At 37.2% G+C, this 23603-nt stretch overlaps 1 protein-coding gene across 1 annotated transcript; it reads right to left on the bottom strand.

The window, feature by feature from the left end:
* Positions 1–509: 509 nt before the first annotated feature.
* On the bottom strand, positions 510–21848 carry LOC131797594 (fibronectin type-III domain-containing protein 3A). The gene is made up of 27 exons (XM_059115231.2): positions 21027–21848; positions 20505–20534; positions 17893–17936; positions 17437–17567; positions 16589–16648; positions 16128–16266; positions 15270–15451; positions 14612–14739; positions 14364–14407; positions 14100–14186; positions 13237–13312; positions 12427–12489; positions 11463–11528; positions 10695–10813; positions 10462–10573; positions 9792–9863; positions 9168–9271; positions 8643–8756; positions 8045–8116; positions 7365–7442; positions 6976–7068; positions 6170–6378; positions 5664–5708; positions 5068–5238; positions 4223–4389; positions 3470–3603; positions 510–3372 (listed from the first exon to the last, which is right to left on the bottom strand). Exons 1-27 carry the CDS (start codon positions 21538–21540, stop codon positions 3025–3027), a joined length of 3402 nt encoding a protein of 1133 aa, XP_058971214.2. The 5' UTR covers positions 21541–21848; the 3' UTR covers positions 510–3024.
* Between the last annotated feature and the right edge of the window lie 1755 nt (positions 21849–23603).

Below are 23603 nucleotides of genomic sequence, written 5' to 3'. Positions count from 1 at the left end.
TATGGGTTGCTCATGCTCGATCTCGTTTTACTACTCTTTCCTTAAAATCTTTTCACTTCCAGCTAAAACCTAGAAGTAATATCTCCTTACAAGATCGAATCAACATCAAGTTAACAGGTACTGAGGATAATAAAAATATATCAACGAGGAGATATTATGTGATTCAATAACAAATTCTAGAAACTAACAGCATAACAATTGTACGGGATCGCTTCTGAGATCTCATGAGTGAAAGGGTTAAAATATTCGACGTGTTTGGACTCTCTGTTCCTGAGAATTTAGTTCCACTTTCTCACATAAATACTCGGTTCCCCGAGTATTACCCGAGTGTCTCCCGAACGCTCTCGCGCCATTACCGGGTGGGAGTGATTGCGCTTTGTTCTCTTCGAGAAACGTACTACCCATTCCAACAGGAGACCTAATTGGTCCAAGTAATCGTGCCTGGTTGGTTTATAAGATTGATAAGAACAGGTCCGAATCCAACTGCCAAACAAATACAAAAGACATCATTTCATTTCATCGCAACAGAACCGGTTTATTTGTGTAGAACACTACTGACACAGATCAAAGTGCAGGTATATAACGATAAATAGGAGGAGAATCTCTGTACAATTTAGCTATTATTTATCTTACAGTGTTTTTAATCTCTAAAAATAAATATATCTCTTCTTCGCATTTCATTTTCAATAATCTTTAACGCTCTGTGGGTTGAGCCATTCAACGATTCCAATTACCAACATCTTTCATTTCCTTTGAGACTAAATTATGATTAAATCTATCTGTGGGAGAAACTTTGGCTAACTTTTATACGTGAATAACGTCATTTCCAATTGAGTGTCGAGAGTAATCCGCGGTTGCTTGGCTTTGTATTACGTCACCCTTGCAACCAATAAGATGCAAAGCTAAAACCAATCGTGACTTAGTCACTCGCATTTTCCCGCTTTTCTGATTGGTCATGATATCTATCTGTGTTCCAATTGGCCGTTGTAATTACTCTGGCTTCTATTTGACGACACTCAATTGAAACGCTCTTCTATGTGTTCACCTTCCCTTTACGGTATTCACAAAAAAAAAAAAAATCCAGACATCTACCATTTATCAATCAGCAGCAGACACTGAAGACATTCAAGAAACAGACTAAACTGAGAAAGTCCTTAAGAGTGGGCACCGATAATGCTGACTTTATCAAGGGGTACTTGCTAGAACTTCACAAAATAGCGGACCGCCTCATTAAGAGATGATTACGACATTAATTAAACTTTAGATATGCTTCAAATACTCAAAAGACCCGTTCTCGGAGATGCGAGCCTAACTGCAATACGTCACACATTTAAGAACTAATTAACCTACATTAACTACAGAATTATCAGTCGATAATATCAAAGTCACACATGATTAAAGATTCGTGAGCTCAAATTTTTCGGTGAGGTGAGAACCTTTGAGGGTTGGTACTTAAAGGTTCCACAGTTTCACTTGCCTTTCTTTCCTACTCCTACAACCGAAAAATGCTTTCAATTTTCGCAGCCGAAACTGTCCACACGGCATTCCAAAGAGTGACATATATTCTAAGTTAGGCTAAGAACACTCTAAGAATAACAGCCAAAAGAATGTGGATAACGAGGTTAGGAACAATACCATTATACATCGCAACGATAAGTTTTCTGAAAAAGATTACATTTACAAGACTGATGCAGGTTTCCGGAGAAAAAGCTCAAATTCATATTCTTTTTTCTCATAACAAATCCCACACATTTCATTCTCTTCAAGGACAACGAGTTAATTTGTTCCAAATCCAATCCAAATCCATAACAAACAAAGGAATTACGATAAACGTTGAATATAGGATTTCTTTCTAAAGTGGCCGGGTTGAAAGCAAACCCATCATATAATTCTTAACGAAATTTATCAATACATACGAAAGTGTAGATCTGCATGAATTATTGTTTAAAGACATACTTAGTCATTAACGCTCTTGGAGATAATATCATTGATTAAGACTATTTTTACGTCAAAAGGCATCTTCGAGGCTCCATATAAACAGTACCATTCTTCCATGATATCCTCTCTTGGTTACGCACAGTTTATACCACAGTAGGAGAACGTTTTGCGTGACACTTTGCGTGACAGTTTTCTCATTGAATATCCCCCGAAACATGAACGGACAAGAGCCTTGCCAGTATTTTACTAATAAATGATTTAAATTCCAGTTTTCAATTTTCTTATCATCGAAATGATTTAGGATATACTTAAAATACCTCTAGAGGCTACCTAGTTTCCCTTCAGCACACCTTACGTTGGCTATCGGAAAATAACTATAACTTAATACGCCTAATAGCCGAGTTGAATTTTAAGACTGAAAAGCACATAAAAATATCGCACATAAGTCCACTTTACTTCCAACAGTAAAAAAATCAAATTAATTTTAGTAATTTTAAGAACTTGGAGATTGAAACCTAAACATCATATGTAATCAGTTCAGTAAAGTTCTACCCCGTAAACAAGAATTGCGCTTTCTATGACGTTCATCACTGTTGCTGGAGGCGCTGCCTTCAACCTCCGTGTTTAATCTTCTTTCACAATTAACCAAATAGCATCTTTTAACCGATATTCATCAGGGCCCAGTTGTCTAAGGGCGGACAACGTTATCCAACGGATAAATCGCTATCCAGTGAACAAGTGTCCACAAAAACATACTGCACCATCCACAGGATGGAGATATATCCAGCAGATAGCGTTATCCATCCTTTGAGAAACCGGAACCAAGCAAACAACATGGACCCAATAGAACTAAAATCACTTCACTGAAAGCTGTGTGAAGCTGCACTTTGACCAAGTCTTACTTATTTCGATGAAAAAAACCCTTCGTAGGTCTTTTTAACGTCTGCGATGAAACCTTACTGAGAGACCATTTTAAATGAAAGGTACTGACTAATACTTTTCAGTAGTCACTTTGGTTTTCCTAAGCCCTACAAAATGATTTAGAGACGTTTTTTTGAACGGAAAAGAAATCTGAAGGTAAAGTAGTTAACTAATCTGATACTCCAAAAGAGAAGGCAGCAGAAGGATTACTATGATCGCCAGCAACGAAAACCCCGAGAAGAAAATCATAGCCCATTGCGTATCAGTTAGAACTACCCTAGTCGCCTCTTTGATTTCCGGTTTGCGATCATCACTTTCTGCGCTGCTTTCCAAAATCTTCCTCTTCTTCGGTGTCATAATCCTCGCGGAAGAAACCGCGGAGAAGACACCTTTGATGAAGCCTGGGGACTGGTTCGGAGCATTCATTAAACGTAGTGCGCAAACTCGAAATCGAACCTCAGCAGAACCTGGGGGCGAATTGTACTCGAATTTTGTATTGGGCCCCTGGTACACCTGAAAATGAGAAATAAGTAAACACCTAACGCCACTCATAACTTCGGCCTGATAGGTAAAAAACATTCGTCCGACAATGTGGTAAGTTTAAGCTAACCTGCACAAAATCGGGGTCCTTTCCAACACACTGACTCTGCAGTAAATATTCAATTGGCTCTCCTTTCTTAACAGTTTGCACAGCCTCCCAGCTGACATTCAGTGAGGAAGGTGTCACGTTCTCTACCTTCAACCCTATAAAGACGATTCAATATACGAATTTTCAACCAAGTGATACAAAAAAAAGCAGCAAGCGCTAGAGCATGGTCATCATATTTCATTTCGCCTCCGATAATTGCCTTTTCACTACACATTTTGATGTAACATTTACAATCCAATTTTAAATGCATTTCAGAATGAGGTTTTATTAGATCTAAGCAGAAATTTTAAAATTTTCATGAAGTAGTACTGTTTTTAACGTTTAACACAGGCACTGGGATTAGAGGATTAGGATGATAGAATTATCATGTAAAGCGCAATTGGTCAGATTCATGTTAACTTACGTAATACAAGCCCTAAATTGTCATCATCATTATTATCATTATTATTACTACCATCATCATCCTCATAATTATTATCGTTGTCGTTATTATTATCTTATGAAGTTCGCGACGTAAGAGCAACAAGTAGCCCAGAATTCTTCTTTTCTGTCAAAAACCTCTCAGGTGTATTTCACTGGGTATGGGAATTTGTCCTTTGTTCTAACTTATGAATTTTCTTAAGACTTAACCTTACGAAAGAACCATAATACAAAAAAAAAAAAACATCGACACTGAGCCAGTGGGGTTAGTGGACCAATGGTTAGCACACTTACCTTTGACTATATTTGGTGGCTGCGCAGTCGTTACAAACGACACCACATCAGAGAAGGACCCAGGCCCTGCGTCATTACTGGCTTGAATACGGAACTGATACTCGGTCCTCTCCAGTAATTTGCCAACCTTGTGCGATGTCGTTGGACCGTTGAAGACAGTAACGAAGCTGAACAAAGAGTACACAAGAAAAAATAGTTAATGTGGTAGAGAGGGAAGCGCTTTGTCTTCTCGTTCTGTTTTGGTATGTTTACTCTAGATCAAACTCGGAAGGGGATGGCAGTTGAGGAGTTTAATCCCTCAACTCCTAGAAGTGATCAACATGTAGATTCTCCCTATAATATCCACACATCATCCAGCAAACAGGTTATGAGAATATTCAAAGTTATCGGGTAGAAATCATTACCTTCATCTAACACCAAATTCTCCTAACTAATTTACAAAGAAAATGTGCAGCATCTAGAGAGGGGAAAAAACAACTTGATCTTGGGAATTAGAGGGCAAACAGCGGCTTAAATTTGAGAGTTCTTTTCTATGGCGCTTGCTACAAATCTGTAAATACTTTCAGTATAAAATGCTAAAATATTTAATCGTTGGATGCCAGGGCAAGCCAGAAGTTTCAAAAAACGTCTATTTTTAAGTCTCCTCTAGTGTCAAGAAAACGCAATTCCGATAAACTTCGATAAACTCCGATAAACTTCGATAAACTCCGATAAACTTCGATAAATTCCAGTTAACTCTGATAAACTCCGATTTATTCCGATAAGCTCCGACAAACTCCAGCAGCCATGGCGGGTCGGTCTAGTACAACATAGAGAATTTCACTATATTCTGTATGGAAACTAACCTTCCGTTTTTGTCCAACATTTCAAGTTTGTACGTCACACCAGCCGTGCCTGTCTTGCCATTAGTGCCACGTGACGTCCACCTCAGCTTTAGACTCTGGTAAGAAGGCGTGGCAAGTTCTAGCAGCGGAGCGGGAGGGGGGAGGTCGCCAGTGGACGCAAATAAGGTGGCGCTGCAATAAGTAAATAATAATAAATTAAAACTTGGGAGCTGGATACAGTTACATGAGTCTTGCAAACTAAATCACGGAAAGAATGATAGGGTTCATCACGTTTAGGAGACGGAGTGGGTGCGACAGTGAGTGGTAATACCTCTGGTCAGACCATGCTCCGATAAGCTCTGATAAAACTCCGTTAAGCTCCGATAAAACCCCAATAAGCTTCGATAAAACTCCGATAAGCTCCGCTAAAACCCCGATAAGCTTCGATAAAACTCCGCTAGGCTCCTGTAAGTTCCGATAAACTCTAAAAGGCTGATAGCTAACATCCCCGTGTCGGAAGATATGAAAAGAAAAACACTTTTGACTTCTGCTACCAGAGACTCAAACACCGAAAAAAATCTTCAACAAAGAAATAACACAATATCACTTTGTCTCACCTAAATGGTCCACAGCCTATTTTGTTTACAGCTTGAACACGAATTCTGGAACAAAAACGAACAAACGTTATTAATAATTCGTTACAGCTTCGTTTATTTTAAGACGACTTACTCACAGTATTAAAAGTGGTCGATTTTAATTACTATCCAACGGATAGCATAGTATTTATAACCCTTTCACTACTAAGAACTCATAAGTAATTCTCCTTACTGTCTGCAATCCAAATAATCCAATAATCTCCTAATTGATGTTCATGTTTGTTCTCACTTGTTTGCTTGCATCGTATTAACAATGTAAGGAGAATTTTTGATCACCCGAGGGAGTTACAGAGTTGACGCCAAAATTTACCCCTTGAATTACGACTTATCCCTTGAACTGCTAAACGACCTTTTAAGAATCAAGAATCAAGAATCAAGAACTGGGCTTGAGTGAGCTTGTTCCCAGCAAAGATGTGGAACCCAAGATCAAGGCCCTTAGGCAACGATGAAAAACTAATTCTCTTTACCTGTAAACAGTGTTAGGTTGAAGTTCATTGATGTCATAGTCCTGATAAACAGATGTCGTTTCTTCTTCGGCCTCAGACCCTTCGCTATTGCTGACGTCAAAACTGATGTTTTTAAAGCCGGCCACTTCTACGTTGTATGACGTAATAGGGGCGCCATTGTTTCCCGGATGTCTCCAGCGCAGGCTCACATGAGATGAAGAATTTTGTACCTAAAGGGAAATTGCTCAAGTTAAATGTTTCCCTTTTCTTAATGAAAGAAATATACGTACACACCAGAGTCAATATTCATCGCCTGAGGAAGGGGGTAGTGGGGGGGCAGGTGGGGTTCGGGAGGTCTTTTTGGGGGGGATCGTATGGTTTTTAGGGGAAATGGAGGGGGATCAGTCGTCTCCAACAGAGTTAAAGGGGGGGCCCCATAAAACATTGACTGCTAATAAGAGGGATCAGTAGAATTCTACAGAGACTTGTGGAGGGCTCAAATAAGATAAAGCTGCACTTCCACCGCAGACTAAAGAATGCTGAGAAAGGATCGCACCGAAGTCACATCACACACAAGACAGTCAATCCGAAGTTGCACTAAAGGCGCACGAAGAAGTGCCGAAGGTGAACGTAAAAACGATGCGAGGGGAACGGACCGAAATCAGATCAAACACAACGCAGTCGATTCCAAGTTGTATCAAAGAGCCGAAGGTGAAGCGTTGTTGTGCTTTTATCAGTTTGAATGCCTGCAAAAGTGGAACTAAAGAGAACAAGGAATGAACTAATTGTATGTACGTCAGAAGAAGGGCATTGATTTTCAAACTTACCACTCTTATTGAAGTTACAGCCGAAGGTGAGGCGGCCGGGGTTTGACAAGTACTAACTGGACTCCACAGACTGGGACCAACTGCACTAAGAGCCTGAGGAGAAAAGCCATTTGGTCAGTATGCAACAGATAAAGGTGAATTTAATACTGAAGCATAAAAGAGCGCTTTTCCATTGAGTGACGTAACACCAAAACCAACTAAATCACAACAGCCAATCAGAAGAAAGGAAAATAACCTAAGAGCCGATGAGAACTCAAAGTGAAAATAACCAAACTGCCTAAAGCGCGGGAAAACTAAGGAAAACTTTGGCGACTAAGTCGTGATTAATTTTAGTTTTGCATTTGATTATTTTCGACACTAAATTGAAAATTTCCCTATAAAAAACAAACCTTGACCCTGAAGTAATAAAAGCTTGCTGGGCTGACTCCTTTGCGGACTTCACACGTTTTGTCTGGGCCACTGTAAAGCTGGACAGAAAAAAAAAATTACTTCAAAACAGCTCTAAGGCTGACTTGTGTCACTAAAACATACAAATCCACTCTAGGTAAGCCCCTATGATTCACGAGCGGACCACGAGATGCAAAATTTACATTTATCAGTTAAAGAGAATTTCCATATTCTTATGCGCATGGTGTTGTAATGTAGACTCTTCAATTCAGAAGAATCTTATTCGAGGAACTTTCGTGAAAGAGTCGGGGAGTTTCCGATACCAATCGGTCATACAATGTGCCGTCGGCCCTATATGAGCTACGATGTCAACTGATTATTTAACGACTATTCCAGCTCCATACGAGTCGACTCAAAGACTTCTCATTTTCTTTTTTTTTTTTTTTTCTTTCCATCTCATGGCAATTTAGCAGTGGACAGTCCACGACGTGGCTCTTCTTGTCCGATGTTATAACTTTGATTTTACTATATATGGCTTCGTGCCCGTTGAGTTTCCCAGGACTTTCAAGAAATGGGCCCCAGGTCCAGTAATTGAGGCGAGCGCTCTTATCACTGCCGTCCTCTACGCTCCGTCCTAACCACTTACAGTAAATAAACCTTGCCACTATTATTACTTCGGTACCTCAGTGAACGCCCCATCTTCCATCCATTCTAAAGTGTATCCAGTCACTGGTGTACCATTCTCTGCCGGGCTCTATTAGACAAAAACGAAAATCGTTTGAACACACTTTGTATTACCTGTGGTTTTGTCAATCGACACAACCACCCAATGATAACACAGTAATTTCTAATCAATCAGAAAAGATCATTAGAAAGAGCGCTTTTCTATTGAGTGTCGTACAACCGAAACCAAAATAACAACGACGGCCAATTAAAAGAAAGGAAAATAACCAGAACTCAAAGTAGAAACAAACTCCCTAAAGCGCGGGAAAACGCGGGCGACCAAATCGTGACTGGTTTCAGTTTTGCATATGATTGGTTAAGAGAGTGCCGCGAGTTTTCTGGACCAATCACAGAACGACGTAAAGCAGTACCAAAGCAATCTAAGCAGATTTTTCTCGACACTTAATTGAAAATTGCTTTTTATCATGATCGTTTTCTGAGCATAATTGGTTACAACAGTAAACCTCTATCGTTGTTCATTTTAATTAAGCTTGGAAATGCTTTACCGAAACAATTTTATGAATCGAAAAGGCACTTGATGCAACTTTATCACTTACTTCCCAGGACACGATGATAGCTGCAGCCGAGCGGCATAAGGTGTCCGGCGCTCTTGGGGTGTCAGGGGAGCCTGGTGCAGTGGTTATGTGAGATACTGCTGACACCTTGCCAACCTGTCGACAATGAAAAGAAAGATTTCTGAGACTGCTTCGTACGACAGCGATTACACACGAAAAAAAGAGAAGTGAAGGAAAGAACAGGCTTGAAGTATGAAGCCATTTTGAACCATCACCGAACGAAGATAAGACATCCAAGTCAAGAGTAAAGGAACAGGAGGCCACTGAGCATTCAAACTAAAGTCCTTTCCGGTGCTTTTCGTCCGATGTTTCCAGGTGCAATTGGAATTTGGTTTTTAGGTTTTTGTGGGAGGAGGAAAATCGGAGAACAGATAGTATCGGAGCAAGGACGAGAACCAGCAGCAAAGTGAACCCAAATGTACCGTCGGTTCTGGAAATCGAATCTAGCGGTTGGAAGAAAGTGTTAAAGTTGAAAATAAAAAGAAGTTCTGAAATATTGTGTCTTACCCCAGCCTTGTTCTTTGCTTTTACTCTAAAAGAGTACGTCCTTCCTGGAAGAAGTCCTGCTACCGTACACATATTGTCGCAAAGATGGTGGATCTCTCTGAACTCTGAAAATGTAATTAGAAGAACCATAACAACAATAAACAAACTTTACAGCGCAGCTGGTGTGTGTTACACCTGAGTCACCCTCCATAAGGATTTTTGACACCATTAATTAAGCAAGATAAATCAATTAACTCACAATGATTTCGATGGGGTTAGGGACGACGCCTGCTAAAAAAAGCGTTGGAGAATCACAATTGGACAGGTGTGTCATGACTGATCTCCCGTACAAAAGTTAACCTTGAAGGTAATTTAGTGTTATCAACTGAGTTGAAAACGTAAATTGGCCATCGTAACGAGTTTTTAAGAACTATAGCCTTTAAAACTCTTTACGATGGCTAATTTGCCTTTTTAACTCGACTGATAACGCTAAATTACCATGTTATACTCTCCCACCGACGCAGTACCACAGTTTCTTTAGAAAGTTACCCCCTTTATTAACCAAGAAGGGACAAAGAAGGAGAAAGTTGACACATAGGATTGCAAACGATCACATTAAAAAAATATTCTGCCTGAATTTCTTACCCTTTGTTCCAGGGGTTTCCATCTCCATGATATAGCTTGATATAGCAGCACCCCCATCATAACTGGGTGGATCTACAGCAAAATCAGAATAACTTACAATGAGCCAATTAAGGTATAAATGAGTGAAACAGCACGTAATATTTTGATTGTCCTTCAGACTGTTATTTTGCAAAGCGTCATCGTACGACTTAAAAACAATTTCTGCAGGAATACAAAATTACAAAAGAAAAGTCAAACGAAAGCAGTTAGACTACGTTTTGCTTTGTTTTGTTCGTTTATTTGTGTTTGTTTGTTCGTTTTTAATTATTGTTACATTCCCAGTCCAAGCAGGTTGCCACCCGAAATTTTGTTAGTTTGCTGGTGACAGTAGGGAGGGAAATGTCAGTATCTGACATCTAACCTACCCCTCCCCTTACTTAACCCCACTGTAACTTGTTATCAGCTTGCTGTTGTTGGATTAGGGGAGTGGTAGGTGCGCAGTTGCTCAGACACCGACATTCGATTCAAAATGTCTCACCCCAGAACACAACACAGTGACCTCAAGAGGTCTCGCACACTAACCACCAGGCCCCACTCTTCTCCCGAAAACAAACAAACAAACAAGTAAATAAAAAACTTCAGTAAGTGAAAGAGTGACATCTGCGTGTCAGGCATTTTCCTCTGAACTTACCCCAACGAAGATCAAGTGTGTTTGGCTGAGGTTTGTTAGATTTTGATAAGACTGGAGGGTTTGCTTGGCCAGGTACAACTGGTAAGGTCCTGATCTCTGTCACTTTGGACCACTGAAAGGAAACATGAAGGCAGTGAACATCATTACCACAATGCAAGAATCACTCGCGCCCTCTGGAACTGAGCCACTGCTAAGCAGGTCAAGACTTCATCAAATACTGTTGTGAAGCTTACCTCACTAGTACCACCATCGCTAACAGCTGCTAAGCGAATTCTGAAAAGATGTCCAGGAGATAAGCCAGTAAAGGTGTAATCAAACCCTAGACCTCTGTACACTTCCGTACATTGCCCTCCTGAAAACAGAGTGGTAAAGAAATATGTTCATATTGCCCTTACTCATGGCTAGTAAGGGCTTCTTGACGAAAAAAAAGATATCTTATAAGACGTTTTGGTGTATAGTATCGCTGAGTATTTTTCACGAGTTGTGCTGTATTTTGACGAGCCGTAGGGCGAGGTAAAATACAAACTACGAGTAAAAATACTCAGTAATACTACACACCAAACCATCTAATAAGTTATTTATTATCCAACTGCTCTTTTTTCTGGAGTCTTTCTGCTCATTTCTCATAAGGCGGGAAAAGCAAAGTGGACAGAGAAGCGTAGCGCGCGCAGCCCACTGGTTAAACAAGTCTTTTTAGAGAACAACATAACTGTCCAAATAACCGTACAATATCGCAAGATACGCTCTTTGTACTCTACTTTGTGCAGTTGGATAATAACAACTGATACTGATCAAAATCTGTACTTGATGTCAGACCAAAATGGCTCTAAAACCATATTCTTAGCAGCTTCACGTACCCACGTGGCTTATATAAGGGAGGAGCCCCTCCTCTACCGTCCCACTCCCACTGTGGGTCCAGACATTTCTGGCGCTTAATGTCCTGATGGTCTGAAGATTTTCTGCTATAAAGTCTGGTTGTTCAATAACCCACAAGTCCTTACCTTTACCATCATCTGCTTGTAACACATAAGCTGAGATCTCTGAGCCTCCCATGTCCTCTGGTGGTACTAAAATGGCACAAAACTTATCAAAATTTCTTACCCTACGTTCATAAAATAATTCGTACATGTACATTAACCTTTTAACTCTCAAGATCTGATTGTTAATTCTCCCCTTCAGCTGCTACACAATTCCTTGTGTGTTTGTTACAAGAATTTGGTGTTAGATCAAGATGACAACTTTTACCTGATAAGTTTGAATATTTTCATTACCTGTTTGCCGGATAATGTATGAATATTATAGGGAGAAGTTACGTAATAATCACTTCTAGGAGTTAATGGATTAAGTACAGTTCATAACAGTGGGATAAATGATAAATACCAAACATTTAATAGTGGTTATAGGGCTGAGTGAATGTAATCATATGAGTGACTAAAAAAATCAGACAGCTGCACCACAAGAGTCTGATTTGTCAATCATGAGTTTGATTACAGAACAAATTGGATGACACAAATTCCTGTTACCAATTAATCATAACAATCATAATTTCCCACAAAAAACAAATACAACTATTTGAGAAAACATCTACGGTAGAGACAATGTCTAAAATAAGAAGTTTCTCCATTTGAAAATTCTCCAGTTTTGTGGGGTAAATGATTGTTGCTATGTTTATTGTAATCAATTCTGTAATTGCTGGATTTACGCAGGTGAACTTAATATGATTGGTTGCTTTAACTATCCCATTACAGGTGTCTGACTACAGCCAACTGTCCGATGACACTGTTTGATTACAACTTCACAGAATAATTAGTGAAAAATGCTGCTGCTAATGCCCCAATCATATTTGAGGAAATTGTAGTAGTTGTGGTTAACATGATCATGAATGTATTTTTTGAGTTAACATGAAAGGTCACTTAATAATGAGGCAACATGTACATGGCTACACATCACTTAGTTTTAAATTACCCCAAGCAACAGTGAATCCTGACGATCTAAGTTTTCCTTCAAGAACTGGCCGAGATGGCTGCCCTGAAGGGAAAAAAAAATTACATAAGGTCAGCCTTGTGGAAGCTGTTGGCGATTCCTGGATTAGTTATATTAATAAGCAAGACGGCCAAATGCTTTGCAAGCAACTTAGATCAGGAATACAACCTGGCTTAAAGTCTTAGTTCATTAATCTTTTCACCCCAAGATGTGACCAAAACAGGACTCCTCCTTACACCATCAAAACATTTTTAACCTTCAGAGTGACTAGCATCTAATTTCTCTCCACAATATCACCCTTGAATCGCACATTAGGGTCACAGGAAGAAAGGAAATTATCACTGACTAAAGAAACTCTTGATTGTTACACAAATTCTCTTTGTAAATACCTTAGGAAATCTATAGAGTACAGTATGAAGAATATGCATACTGAACAAAGAGAACATAAAGGGTTAGGTAGAAAGGTGATAAGAAAAACAAAAAATATCCTCAAACCCAAATCTCTTGATACACAATCCATCCCACTGTCCCATTTAAAACTTACTTCTAACCCTTTACACCCTAACATCAGTATCTACATTCTCAATACTATTTGCTATAAATTTCCTTTGGAACTAACTAGGTGAATTCACTTAACAATCAAAGCTTCTTAGGTTGGTGATTATTTCCTTTATTCTCATGATCCTACTGAATGATTCAGCAGTATCACTGTAGAGAGAAATTAGATGCTGGTCACTCTTAGGGTTTAAAGGGTTGATACTGAGTGGGTCTATTTGGTTCATGTACACTTACCTGGTCGTTCTGGACAAGTGTCAAACATGACAGTCTCACTCCACTTGCTTTTTCCTTGTGAATTAGAAGCAAGAAGCTGTTGATAAAATGCACAGGAATTAATAAAAAGTGACACATCAAACTGTTACACATGAGTTTGTGAATCCATGATCTGCTCATCACAAGTTATCTGGGGTTGCATTGTCAGGGCAAATCCAGGGGTGCCTTGGGTGGTTTAGTCACACCCCCAAATCATTCCTCAAATCATCTGGAATCATGTTTCTAAAGACCTAGTTTTCAAAATCTCCCAGAGGAGTATGCCCCTACAAGGGTTCACCTTCAGCAAACAATTCCCTGAACCCCCATGATTAAATACTGGACTTGCCCCAGTTTGGGCTCACTTCACTTTATCCTCTGATTAGTCCAACTGAATCAGATACAACACTAACTGAAACCAGTCATCACTCGATAACTCACAATTTCCCTAGCTAAATCACTGAATTATTTCATTCAAGTTTTTATTGGCTCTCTGTGGAATTTACTTAACTTTGACATTACCTTTAACACAATTAAAAAGTTCTCAAAAGTATTTTTTATAGATATTAACATTTTAACCCCTAGAAGTGATTAAAATGCAACTTCTCCCAGTCCTGTCCATATATTATCCACCAAACAGGTAATAAGAATATAACTTAACAGGAACGGGTTGTCATCCTGATCTAACACCAAATACTCATCACTAAATTACAAGGCAATGTATAGCAGCTTCAAGGGAAAGCTAACAAATAGATTAAAGGGTTAAATTCAGCAATTTTCAGGAACATAAAAATTGTATCCAACCTAAATACAAAAAGATCAAGAAATCTTGAAAGTCTTTGCCTTACCCTGAATTTGTAACAAGTATTTCTTTGAAGCTTATCAATCACACAAGTTGTTTCAGTTCCTCTATACGCCGGACGGAAACCATAGCCCTGGAACAATAGTAATAGAAAACTTAAGCTGTATAGTAAAAGGACCCCCAAAAATTTACTTTATATCATGCTTTAAGACTCATTACTTCCATGCTTACCACAAACAAAGCTTTTTCATGCCAAGTTTCTACCTTGAAAATTACCCCTTATAATAAATACTATTGAAAAGAAACTTACAGTACTACCATCCTCCATGTCCAACAAATACTCTGATATTTCAGCTAAAAGAAAAAACAAATTTTAAAAAAATCACTCTATACTCATATTTGACCGAGAAACTTAAATACACCACAAAAGCAGTTAACTTTCAACACCATTCAGCCATCATGTATGGCACAAAATGTTTAATTTGGACAGGGAAAAAGAAGAAGCTTTATTGTACCTGAATGTCATGTTAGATAAAAGGGATGAAAAAAATTATTCACCTCCTTTGGATTCTGGTTTACTCCAGGAAAGATTCAGGAAGTTGACACCTGCTTTGTCTAGTGTGGGAGGGGAGGGTGAAGATGGTGCTCCTGCACTGGTGACACACTTCAAATCTTTGCTGAATTTACTGTAAAGAAATAATTCATACAAATCAAAGTTTTTTAAATGTTGTGCACAAAGTTTAACTTACAGGATTATTGCTTCCCCTTCTGGATAGAGATGACAGTCCAGCTTGAGAATGCATCTACAACAAATACCTGTTTTTTTGTGTTGTTGTTGTTTTTTTTTTTTACCAGCAACTGTATTTGGTTGGTAAATGTGAAAGTAATGTCACCCTTCATCATGAAAGATGGGCTCACTGCTCTTTGTAGCACCTATTCAATGGCCAATTTTATGTTACTTATTTAGATTAAGCCAATCGATCACAAAATAAACTTTTCAAATTATCTTCACTTCTACCATCTTGCTCACTGAATTTCCACATTCATTCCAATTCAAAAATTTAATACCCTCAGACCTTTACTAGAGGGAACAATTAGGGGTTTATTAGTTGATTCAATACCAAGTTCTCCAAACTAACATCATAAGAATTGTATGGCAGACAGTAAGGAGAACAACTATTGAAATCCTGGATATGAAAAAGTTAAGAGCACTCACCTAGCTCCTATGCTATTCACAGCTTGAAGTCTGAATGAACAAGGTGTGGCAGGGGGTAGTTTATGTGTCAGTTTAAACTGTCTCTGGGACCCACAGTAACACTCAGTGTAGGGACCCCCCTTCTCACCCTTGTTCCATTCCAGTCTGTATAACGTGATTGGGGAACCATTGTCTGATGGTGCCTAGAGCCAACATGAACACAAATACGTTAACTGTTTGAACATCAGAAAAATTTAAGGAAAAATTATTACTGACTGTTACCATAGCTCAGTTTTTTTTTCCCGGCCATAACATGCAAGATATAATTATTTCTTCTGGGGGACAGCAGAGGGAGTTAGGGAAAAAGGAGACATTGGAGATCATACAACACACAGATCCAGTCTCAGGCAAAACTGCTGAGACAGCAGTAATGAAATGCAGCTCTTTCACAAAATACATTAAATTCGTAACTTCCACTCCCACCTTGCACCCAATCTTCACTGTACACTTGTTAATCTTGGATAATAGAGCACAATTTTGTCAAGTTTATTGTTTGTAATTTGTTTAATTTTGAAAGACTGTGATGTGTACCTTTTGTGACAATTGTTTTAACAAAACTAAGTTTAATTGCTGTGGTGTCTCTCATTTTCCATGCTCAGAGGATCAAGCAGGATTGTGTTATGTGTACTGTCATGCATTTCAGCCCAGACACTGACAGTTAAAAATCAAGGTCTTAACTGTGACGTCACAATTATTGTTAATAATAAAAGTAATTCTCTTATGGGAATTTGAACAAGATCAGAGCTTATGAAAATCATTTCAAATCAAAACTTATATGTATGTATCAATTAAGAATAGGAAATATTTTAGGAGACTGACCGTCCATTTAATAGTAAAGCTTGTCTTTGTTTTATTTCCAACATGAGGCTGATTAGGTGTGGATGGAACTGAACAGGGCATATCACAAAGAGCTTCAGGAGAGAAATCTCCCTTGTCACCCTCCTTTTCAGCCTGTAATCTGTAAATAAATAAAAAAAACCTCAACGATTCATGGTCCTGAATTAATGCCTTAAAAAAGTCTCCTTTACTGGCCTTCCAGTAAATCTCCTGCACTACAGAAAAAAAAAATAAACAGATTTTTCTTTCACTGTAAAACTCACTCAATTTGACATTTCCCTTTTGAAATATTTTCTAGTTGTTCAACAGGACATTGCAACCCAGAAGACTTAAAAAGAAGAGTGCACTGTTTTCCGCGAATTTTACACACATGCCTTCTCTCTGTGTATCATGCCAAGTTTCTTGACTGGTATTCAAACTCACAACACTAACACAGCACTTACCTAAACTTATACTGTGTTCCTGGTTTGAGTTCCTTAACAATAAACTCTTTATCTGAACCACTACAAGTGAAAACGGAAAGATTATATGATCAGTTACATGTTCAATAGTCAGTGTAGCTATTTTTGGTAACAGTGAAACAATGCAACACCCATCTACAGTGCAACAAGCTCAAGATTTTTCAGAGTTGCTGTTTAACAATCAAAAACCATAGAATGGTTGCCAGGAAAAAAAAAGAAAGAAAAACTCAGTTTCAAGAGAAAAATTAAAAATCTAAGTGACATACACATACATGTATATCAGACAACCAAAAAAAGAAAGAAGCAACCACAGACCATACATGTATCTTTCATTTGTTTAATCTTTACTTTGTTGCAACTCTACACAGGCTTTTGAAAAGTGTATTTTTGACAATTCAGGGATAAATCATTTTAAATGGGAAGGGGATGGAGGAGAAAAAATGTAGAGTAAAGGGATTTTTGAATTGTGATCGGACCAGCTTTCTATTTTAGTCAACAAATAAGGGGTTTATCATCATCAAGTTCAGTGGACAGTAAAAGTAAAAGTAGCAGTGTTGATTATATGTTGTTTTAAGGTGACAATAATAGTAACAGAGGTAGTAAAGAAGAAGTTACTACTTGCTACATGAATGTTAAATCAAGGTCATCAATGTAACCCCTACCCTTGAAAATTTAGCCAACAAAACTTTATCCGCACTAAAATGGTCACCAGCAACAGTTTATGTACAGTCACATGTCAAGTAGTCCAAAACCACTTTAATTTGATTTTAGTCTGTTGAATTGTTCTTTTATTAGCAACTTCACATGTCAAAACAAAAAATGTAGAATACCTGTAAATTGAGCTATATGGTGACGCCTTGGAGAACATTTGTAGATCAAAACTGCACCCATTAAGGTGGCTGTTGTTGCTAACTTGTCCAGCCCAAGAGACCTTGACAGTCGTACAGTTTACAACTTCAATCTAGGATTTGAACAAGTTTCATGTGTGAGATTGTGATGGTTACTACTGTTCAAGCCTTAAGCCATGCCACACACTGGCTTTGTTTTCACTTTCCCTGAGTTCAATTCCTTGGCTGCTCTTTGCAAATAGTCAACTTAAGCCTACCTCTGGCCAGTTGGGGTTCTTGAACACTGTGTTCATGTCTATTTATTGTGTTTAATTCCAATTTATTTGAATTAATCATTTCTATTCAATTTTAGAAAGCAATCAAATTTGAGATTTATAAAATACACCCTAAGAACTGTCACTATTGTCGTTATTGATAATAACAAAAACAGCTACTTACATCTGGTTCCTTGTGAATCTTAAGTTCCTCTAACATATTTTTCCCTGTTGTAAGAAAATTGATACAGGCAAGAAATTAATGGGGTGATTATTAAAAATATATGATCAAATATCATTTCATCTTTACATAGCAGCAGTAGAAGAATTAACATTGAAAGTTGAATTCCCTCCTCTTTTATTATCATATTAAAAAATTCCCTTTTTAACAATTCAATGTACTCTAGGAGAAATATTCTGAAAAAAGCTTACAACATGGTATCCACTTTATCTGCCTTTCTATCTATCTAAAGTATCTGTTTAAGAAGTATTAAAATGATAACATTAAGATAATGGTTATTAAATATTGTACAATTAGTACCTTTTATAATTAGGACAAAACATTTCTTTATAAATTCATTAAGAATATAAAAAAAAAGTGTTCTAAAAATCCCTCTTAACAGCTAAAGAAGATAACTAAAAACATTTAATCCACTTTTGAGGATTCTTGTCATGTCATTTGATTGCATAATAATTTGCAGTATATCTTATGCACCTACAGCACTATAGAAACAGACTCATGGTCATAACATTCAATTTGTATGTTTTTACAAGGCAGCTGCACAACCACTTTACAAAGGAGTGATTTCCAGACTACCCAAAAAAAAAAAAAAGAAAAATGAAAAGAATAATCGTTTTCAATTAAAAAAGCCAAACTCTTTTGATTTCTTTTAAAAATAACTCAATGAAAAAAAGAGATGATGCCCAGTATAAAATACAATTATCTGAAAATCTTAAATCTGCTGATAAGGTCAGCACAATATATTTAGCTCTCTGACACACAAATATAGCAACTGTAACAATTTAGCCTTGTGATAAACTGTGGGCCCTAATTAGTATTTGCTCTAAAAGGTCAAATTTTAAAATACAAGGCATTAAATTACATGGAGCCTTAGTTTGATATATTTGGTTAATAATTCACATTTTTTATTGTAGAAGATCCCTAAGCCATCCCAAAATTAAAAGAAAAAACCCTTAAGACCCTAAGCACAATATTTGTTGCCAAACAAATCTCACAGTTACATGTATACACATGTATTAGCAATAACCTAAACTGTTCTACTGTCCATGATCAAAAACTGAATGTAACTTTTGTTTTAAATTTGATTTCTCAAACACGAAGCCACAGTCAAGTGTTGTGTTGGAGTTCATATTTCAAGCTTCAATCCCATTGCATAAAACCATTCAAAATGAAAGTAACAGCACATGAATTTTTTTTACATTGTATTTAACAATGTTGGCTACCTGTATCAGGCAAAGTTGGCAATATTTATATTCTGACTTAGATCTCCCAGGAACCATTTACCCAACACAATCAAATCCAATCTGGTGTGTGGTACTGTTATCACATTAAAGGTGCATATATCATTTTAGTTAATAAGCCTAAGAGGCTTATTACTAGTAAGCTTACATTAGAAAGAGTAGACCACAATTAGTGGGTGAAACTGACTTGCTCCAAGATCAGCTGTAAGTCATAAATACTTTTAAACTCACCATATCTTTTAACATTAGCCTGATCACATTGACTTAAAAATTTACTGTAATACCCAATATATTACTGTTGTTGCGAAAACATCAACTAAAGGTAAAGCCGAATAGGAATTAACTGTTTACACTATAATATTTAATTAGTATTAATCTTCTCCACACTGTTCTCTTTACATTTTCTACGATAGTGGCAAGGAGAATTTGATTGACAATCAGAAGTTTCTAAAATTGGTGATCATTTACTCCATTCTCATGACTTTTACACTTGATTCGAGGGTGAGGAAGCTTGACAATTACCCCATACTTAGATTTATTTTACAGTAAGGACCACTTAGTAGCTATGGCAAAAAACTTCAAACAGAAATATGTTACGTGCTAAGGAAGCAATCGTTTCCTATAGAGAAAACTAAGACTTGACAAACACAAGCATTTAAATCGTGAGATAAATTTAAATGTTTGGAATTTTCCACAAAATTTATCAACATTATAATTTATCTGTTTATACCGTTATGTATCAAATGGTCAGACTAATTTTTGTTCCTTGTAAATCAAAATGTAAAAAATTATGTATGTTCAATTTTCCAAAGAACCTTCTAAAAAAATATAAAAACTCGACTGTTAAGTGATATAGGGCATTTCAAAATATCATTTACGTAAACTGATATGTTTCTGCTGTTATTTACATGTGCATGTACATGTATTATGGAAAAACCAACAATATTCCTACTTTTATTTTTACATCCACCTCTAATAATTTTCATTATAGCATACATGAATATTCTCTCAAAGGAAAAAAAAGAGTCTGTTCGGCAATGACAGAATTGTATTTTAGGAGAAGGGGACAGGAATGTTTTCTTCCTCTTTTAAGTTATTTTTAACCAATTCCCCCCGGCACTTTAATTAAACATATGTAGAACAAAGGGACTTTTTGGTTGATTTCTTTCAAGCGTGTCTTTGTGGCATGTGATCCATGGTACAGGTAGTACTAGCTTCTACCATGATCATTTATAACTTATAGTCTGTTTGTTGACGAAAATATTTAGAAATATAAACCAAAGACGTTAAATAAAGACATATTCGTATGAATACCTTTGACTGGCTTTGATTCCGGTGAAGAATCTATTGATCGAAAAAAAGGACGAATAAGAGATGAAGGAAAAAGTAAGAAAAAAATTAAAGTTCCATTTATTTAGCACTTTCTTTCAGCTTTCATCCTCGCCACTTGTAGCGTCCGCTACATCATCCTGTGTGGGTCTATTTTTGTCCTTTCAGTGTGATGGAAAAGAAAACAAGGTCAATCATGGAACACACAAGAAGTAATTTTCCCCCCAAAAAAAATCAGGACGAATTTTCAATATGTTAAGAAAATGATTGTCGTTATCACGAAAGGACAAGAAATATCGCCTCTGTTGACGAAAACTTGTCTACACAATCTTATGGAAAAAATTCGAACCCCCACGGAAGAAAAAAAAACAAACCAAAATTAAAAACAGAAGTTTGTGAGCAATAACCCGCGTTTTCTGTTTCAAAGTAGCCTCGATCAAAGAACTTTGTATACTTTATCTAACAATTAAATCGAAAACGCAAGGATTATAGCCTTGCTATAATTACCGTCTTTAGAAGGGCTCGTTTTGTGTTCACCATTCATCTGGGATGAATTAACTCGTACATACTGTTTCAATCCTTGTATCGGCAGTTGAATTATCTGATGGCAGTGGCCATTGCAATTTTCATCCTCTTTTTTGTTCGCCTTCCTTTCCCGAAGTATCTTTTGTAGTTTTTCTCGTTGTTTATCACCCCTTTCGTCTCCCTTACGGACATCGGTATTCGTGTTTGAAGATTGTTCGTTCCCATCGCTGCAGTTGCAATGGTGACAATGACTCATGTGTTGAAATTCTTGCAAGTTCGCAGCAGAGTCTGAATCTAGCTCGTGATAAACTCCATCTTCCGACCGGAAAACTGCAGTGTCATCTGTGTCTGGGTCGACGAGGCGAACAATCTTCGGCAGCACTTGGTCCTCCTCTGAGAAATTCAAACAAATGACTGTACCGGACGAAGTGCGAAGTTCGATCTTGCTTCCTCCAGTTACTTCTTGAGAAGGCATTTTCTTTACCTCTGCCGACATCACAACATAGGATATATACTTATATCCTTAAGTCCTATGTTCCGAGGCAAACTTTTTAAAATAAAACCACTTAGTCTTTACAAGATGTAACTTCGGACGCCGCGTGAAAATATGAAAAGCACCTTTCAGATGGTCGACGTCTCGGCTCGACTAACGGATTTGAGATTCGTCATAACAACACGAACGCGGTCTCTAATGTCGAGTAGACAAGTATCAATAGTCTTATAAGAGATAGAACAAGAAAAAGTCCAGTTTCAGGGTCGATTTTTCGTTAACAGCTGCTTCACACCATCAACTTCCACGTAGTCTTTTTTGTTTTCCTCACACTTAACAGCCGCTGACCATAATAATTCCGCGCGGGGGAGGCGTAGGAAGCAATAAGCGGAACCAAAGGCTAAAGGGGGAACATATTTCACTCTACTTCAGTGATTACCGTTTCTAAATTTAATTTTTCCCGTTTGACGATTTCCTTTCAAATTTTTCCAGAGCTAAGTAACTTCTTGAGGATGGTTTTTAATTCATCCGGTGGTGCCTTTCAAAGTAAAATCGATTTCTGAAAAGAGTTTTTGTTAATGTAATTACGAAGACCCTTTCTATGCTCTGTTTATTTTACGTAATCAAGGCGCTTTTTATAATTTATTTTTAGTCTAGGAGCTTGTCGCGTATTTTACTTGTGTTAACTTAGTGTGAACTGATATAAAATTATATTGCTGGGACGCCAACATTTCTCTGTTTCATTTCCCGTTTCCACTTGTTCCCATCAAAATACTGGTATTTTTGGAAAACTGATAATCGGTGTGAAATTTCTGAGACAAAATTTTAGGGAAGTCGGATCATCTTTTAGAACATAACTATATTTACATTACTAGTTTAAACCAGATTTACTAGTTAATCTTCTATTTGTAATTCTCCTACTGATTAGAAGCTGAGTTAAGACGTAGTTCAATTCAAGTTTTCACCTTTAGCCCTCTCATGCTGAGTGACTAACATCTAATTTCTCCTTACAATATCTTCTCTGAATCACACATTAAAGTCACAAGGATAAAGGAAATGATCACCAACTAAAGAAGCTCTTGATTGTTAAACAAATTCTCCTCATCAGCACCTTGAGAAATGTATGATGAACACAATGGAGAATATGCATACTGATATTAGGGTGTAAAGGGTTAAACTTTTTCATGATAACTAAGAAATTTTGTTATATATAGCTTTCTTTTTTTTCAGCACTTGTGGCAATATTATTAGATTCAATTCTGTACAGAGCTTCCCATATCTGAAAAAGTATTTCACTTAAGTAGATGGATAAGATATAAGAAAAGAAATCTCCTCAAAATTTAGTTCACTCTCAATTTTATAATTATCTCATCTTGAAATAATCAACCATCCTTTAATACTTAATTTAAGCACTGAACTTTGGATACAAAATATTTTTGAAAAATTCCACCAGAGTTGTTGACTGACCAACACTGTTGACCTTGATCTTTCCAAATTTGCTCTAGTGCAAGTAGTGCTTGTCTCCTAGAAAACCAAATGCAAATAGCATAATACACCAAATTTAATCAATGCTTCAAATAAGTTACCTTTTTCATTTTGAGTAAATAAAGAAACATTGCCTATAACTATGTTAATTGGCTGAACATTCCTAGGCCAACATGGAGAAAAATTGTATTATTCAGTCAATAAAGTAACTACAAAATGAGAAGTGGCAAACTAAAAGGGGTCCAGAGTTGTCATGCCATGTATTACATGCTTGAAAATTGGACTAGCAATCTTCAATTGGATGCTCTTCAATCTGAGACAACAGTTTTTAGATAGTGTTTCCCTGTAAACTCTAGTGCGTACAAAAGAAATGAATCAGCTATAATAGCCTACAAGCTACCTGTTTATTGTCATTATAGTTAAGGATTTCAGTAACCTTTGGAACAGGGGAAGCCTCTCTATGATTTGGAACTAAAGCACTTTATAGATAAGTTACAGGGAACTTAAAACCTTTCTTAAAAATATAAATATATCTACATTAATAGTTTTGACCAGATTTCTTATTGAATACTTCTGTCATGATT

Source organism: Pocillopora verrucosa, chromosome 6, assembly GCF_036669915.1.
Source record: "Pocillopora verrucosa isolate sample1 chromosome 6, ASM3666991v2, whole genome shotgun sequence".
Taxonomy (NCBI): domain Eukaryota; kingdom Metazoa; phylum Cnidaria; class Anthozoa; order Scleractinia; family Pocilloporidae; genus Pocillopora; species Pocillopora verrucosa.
Note: the sequence above shows the minus strand (reverse complement) of the source record. Positions and strands in the feature narration are given on the sequence as shown.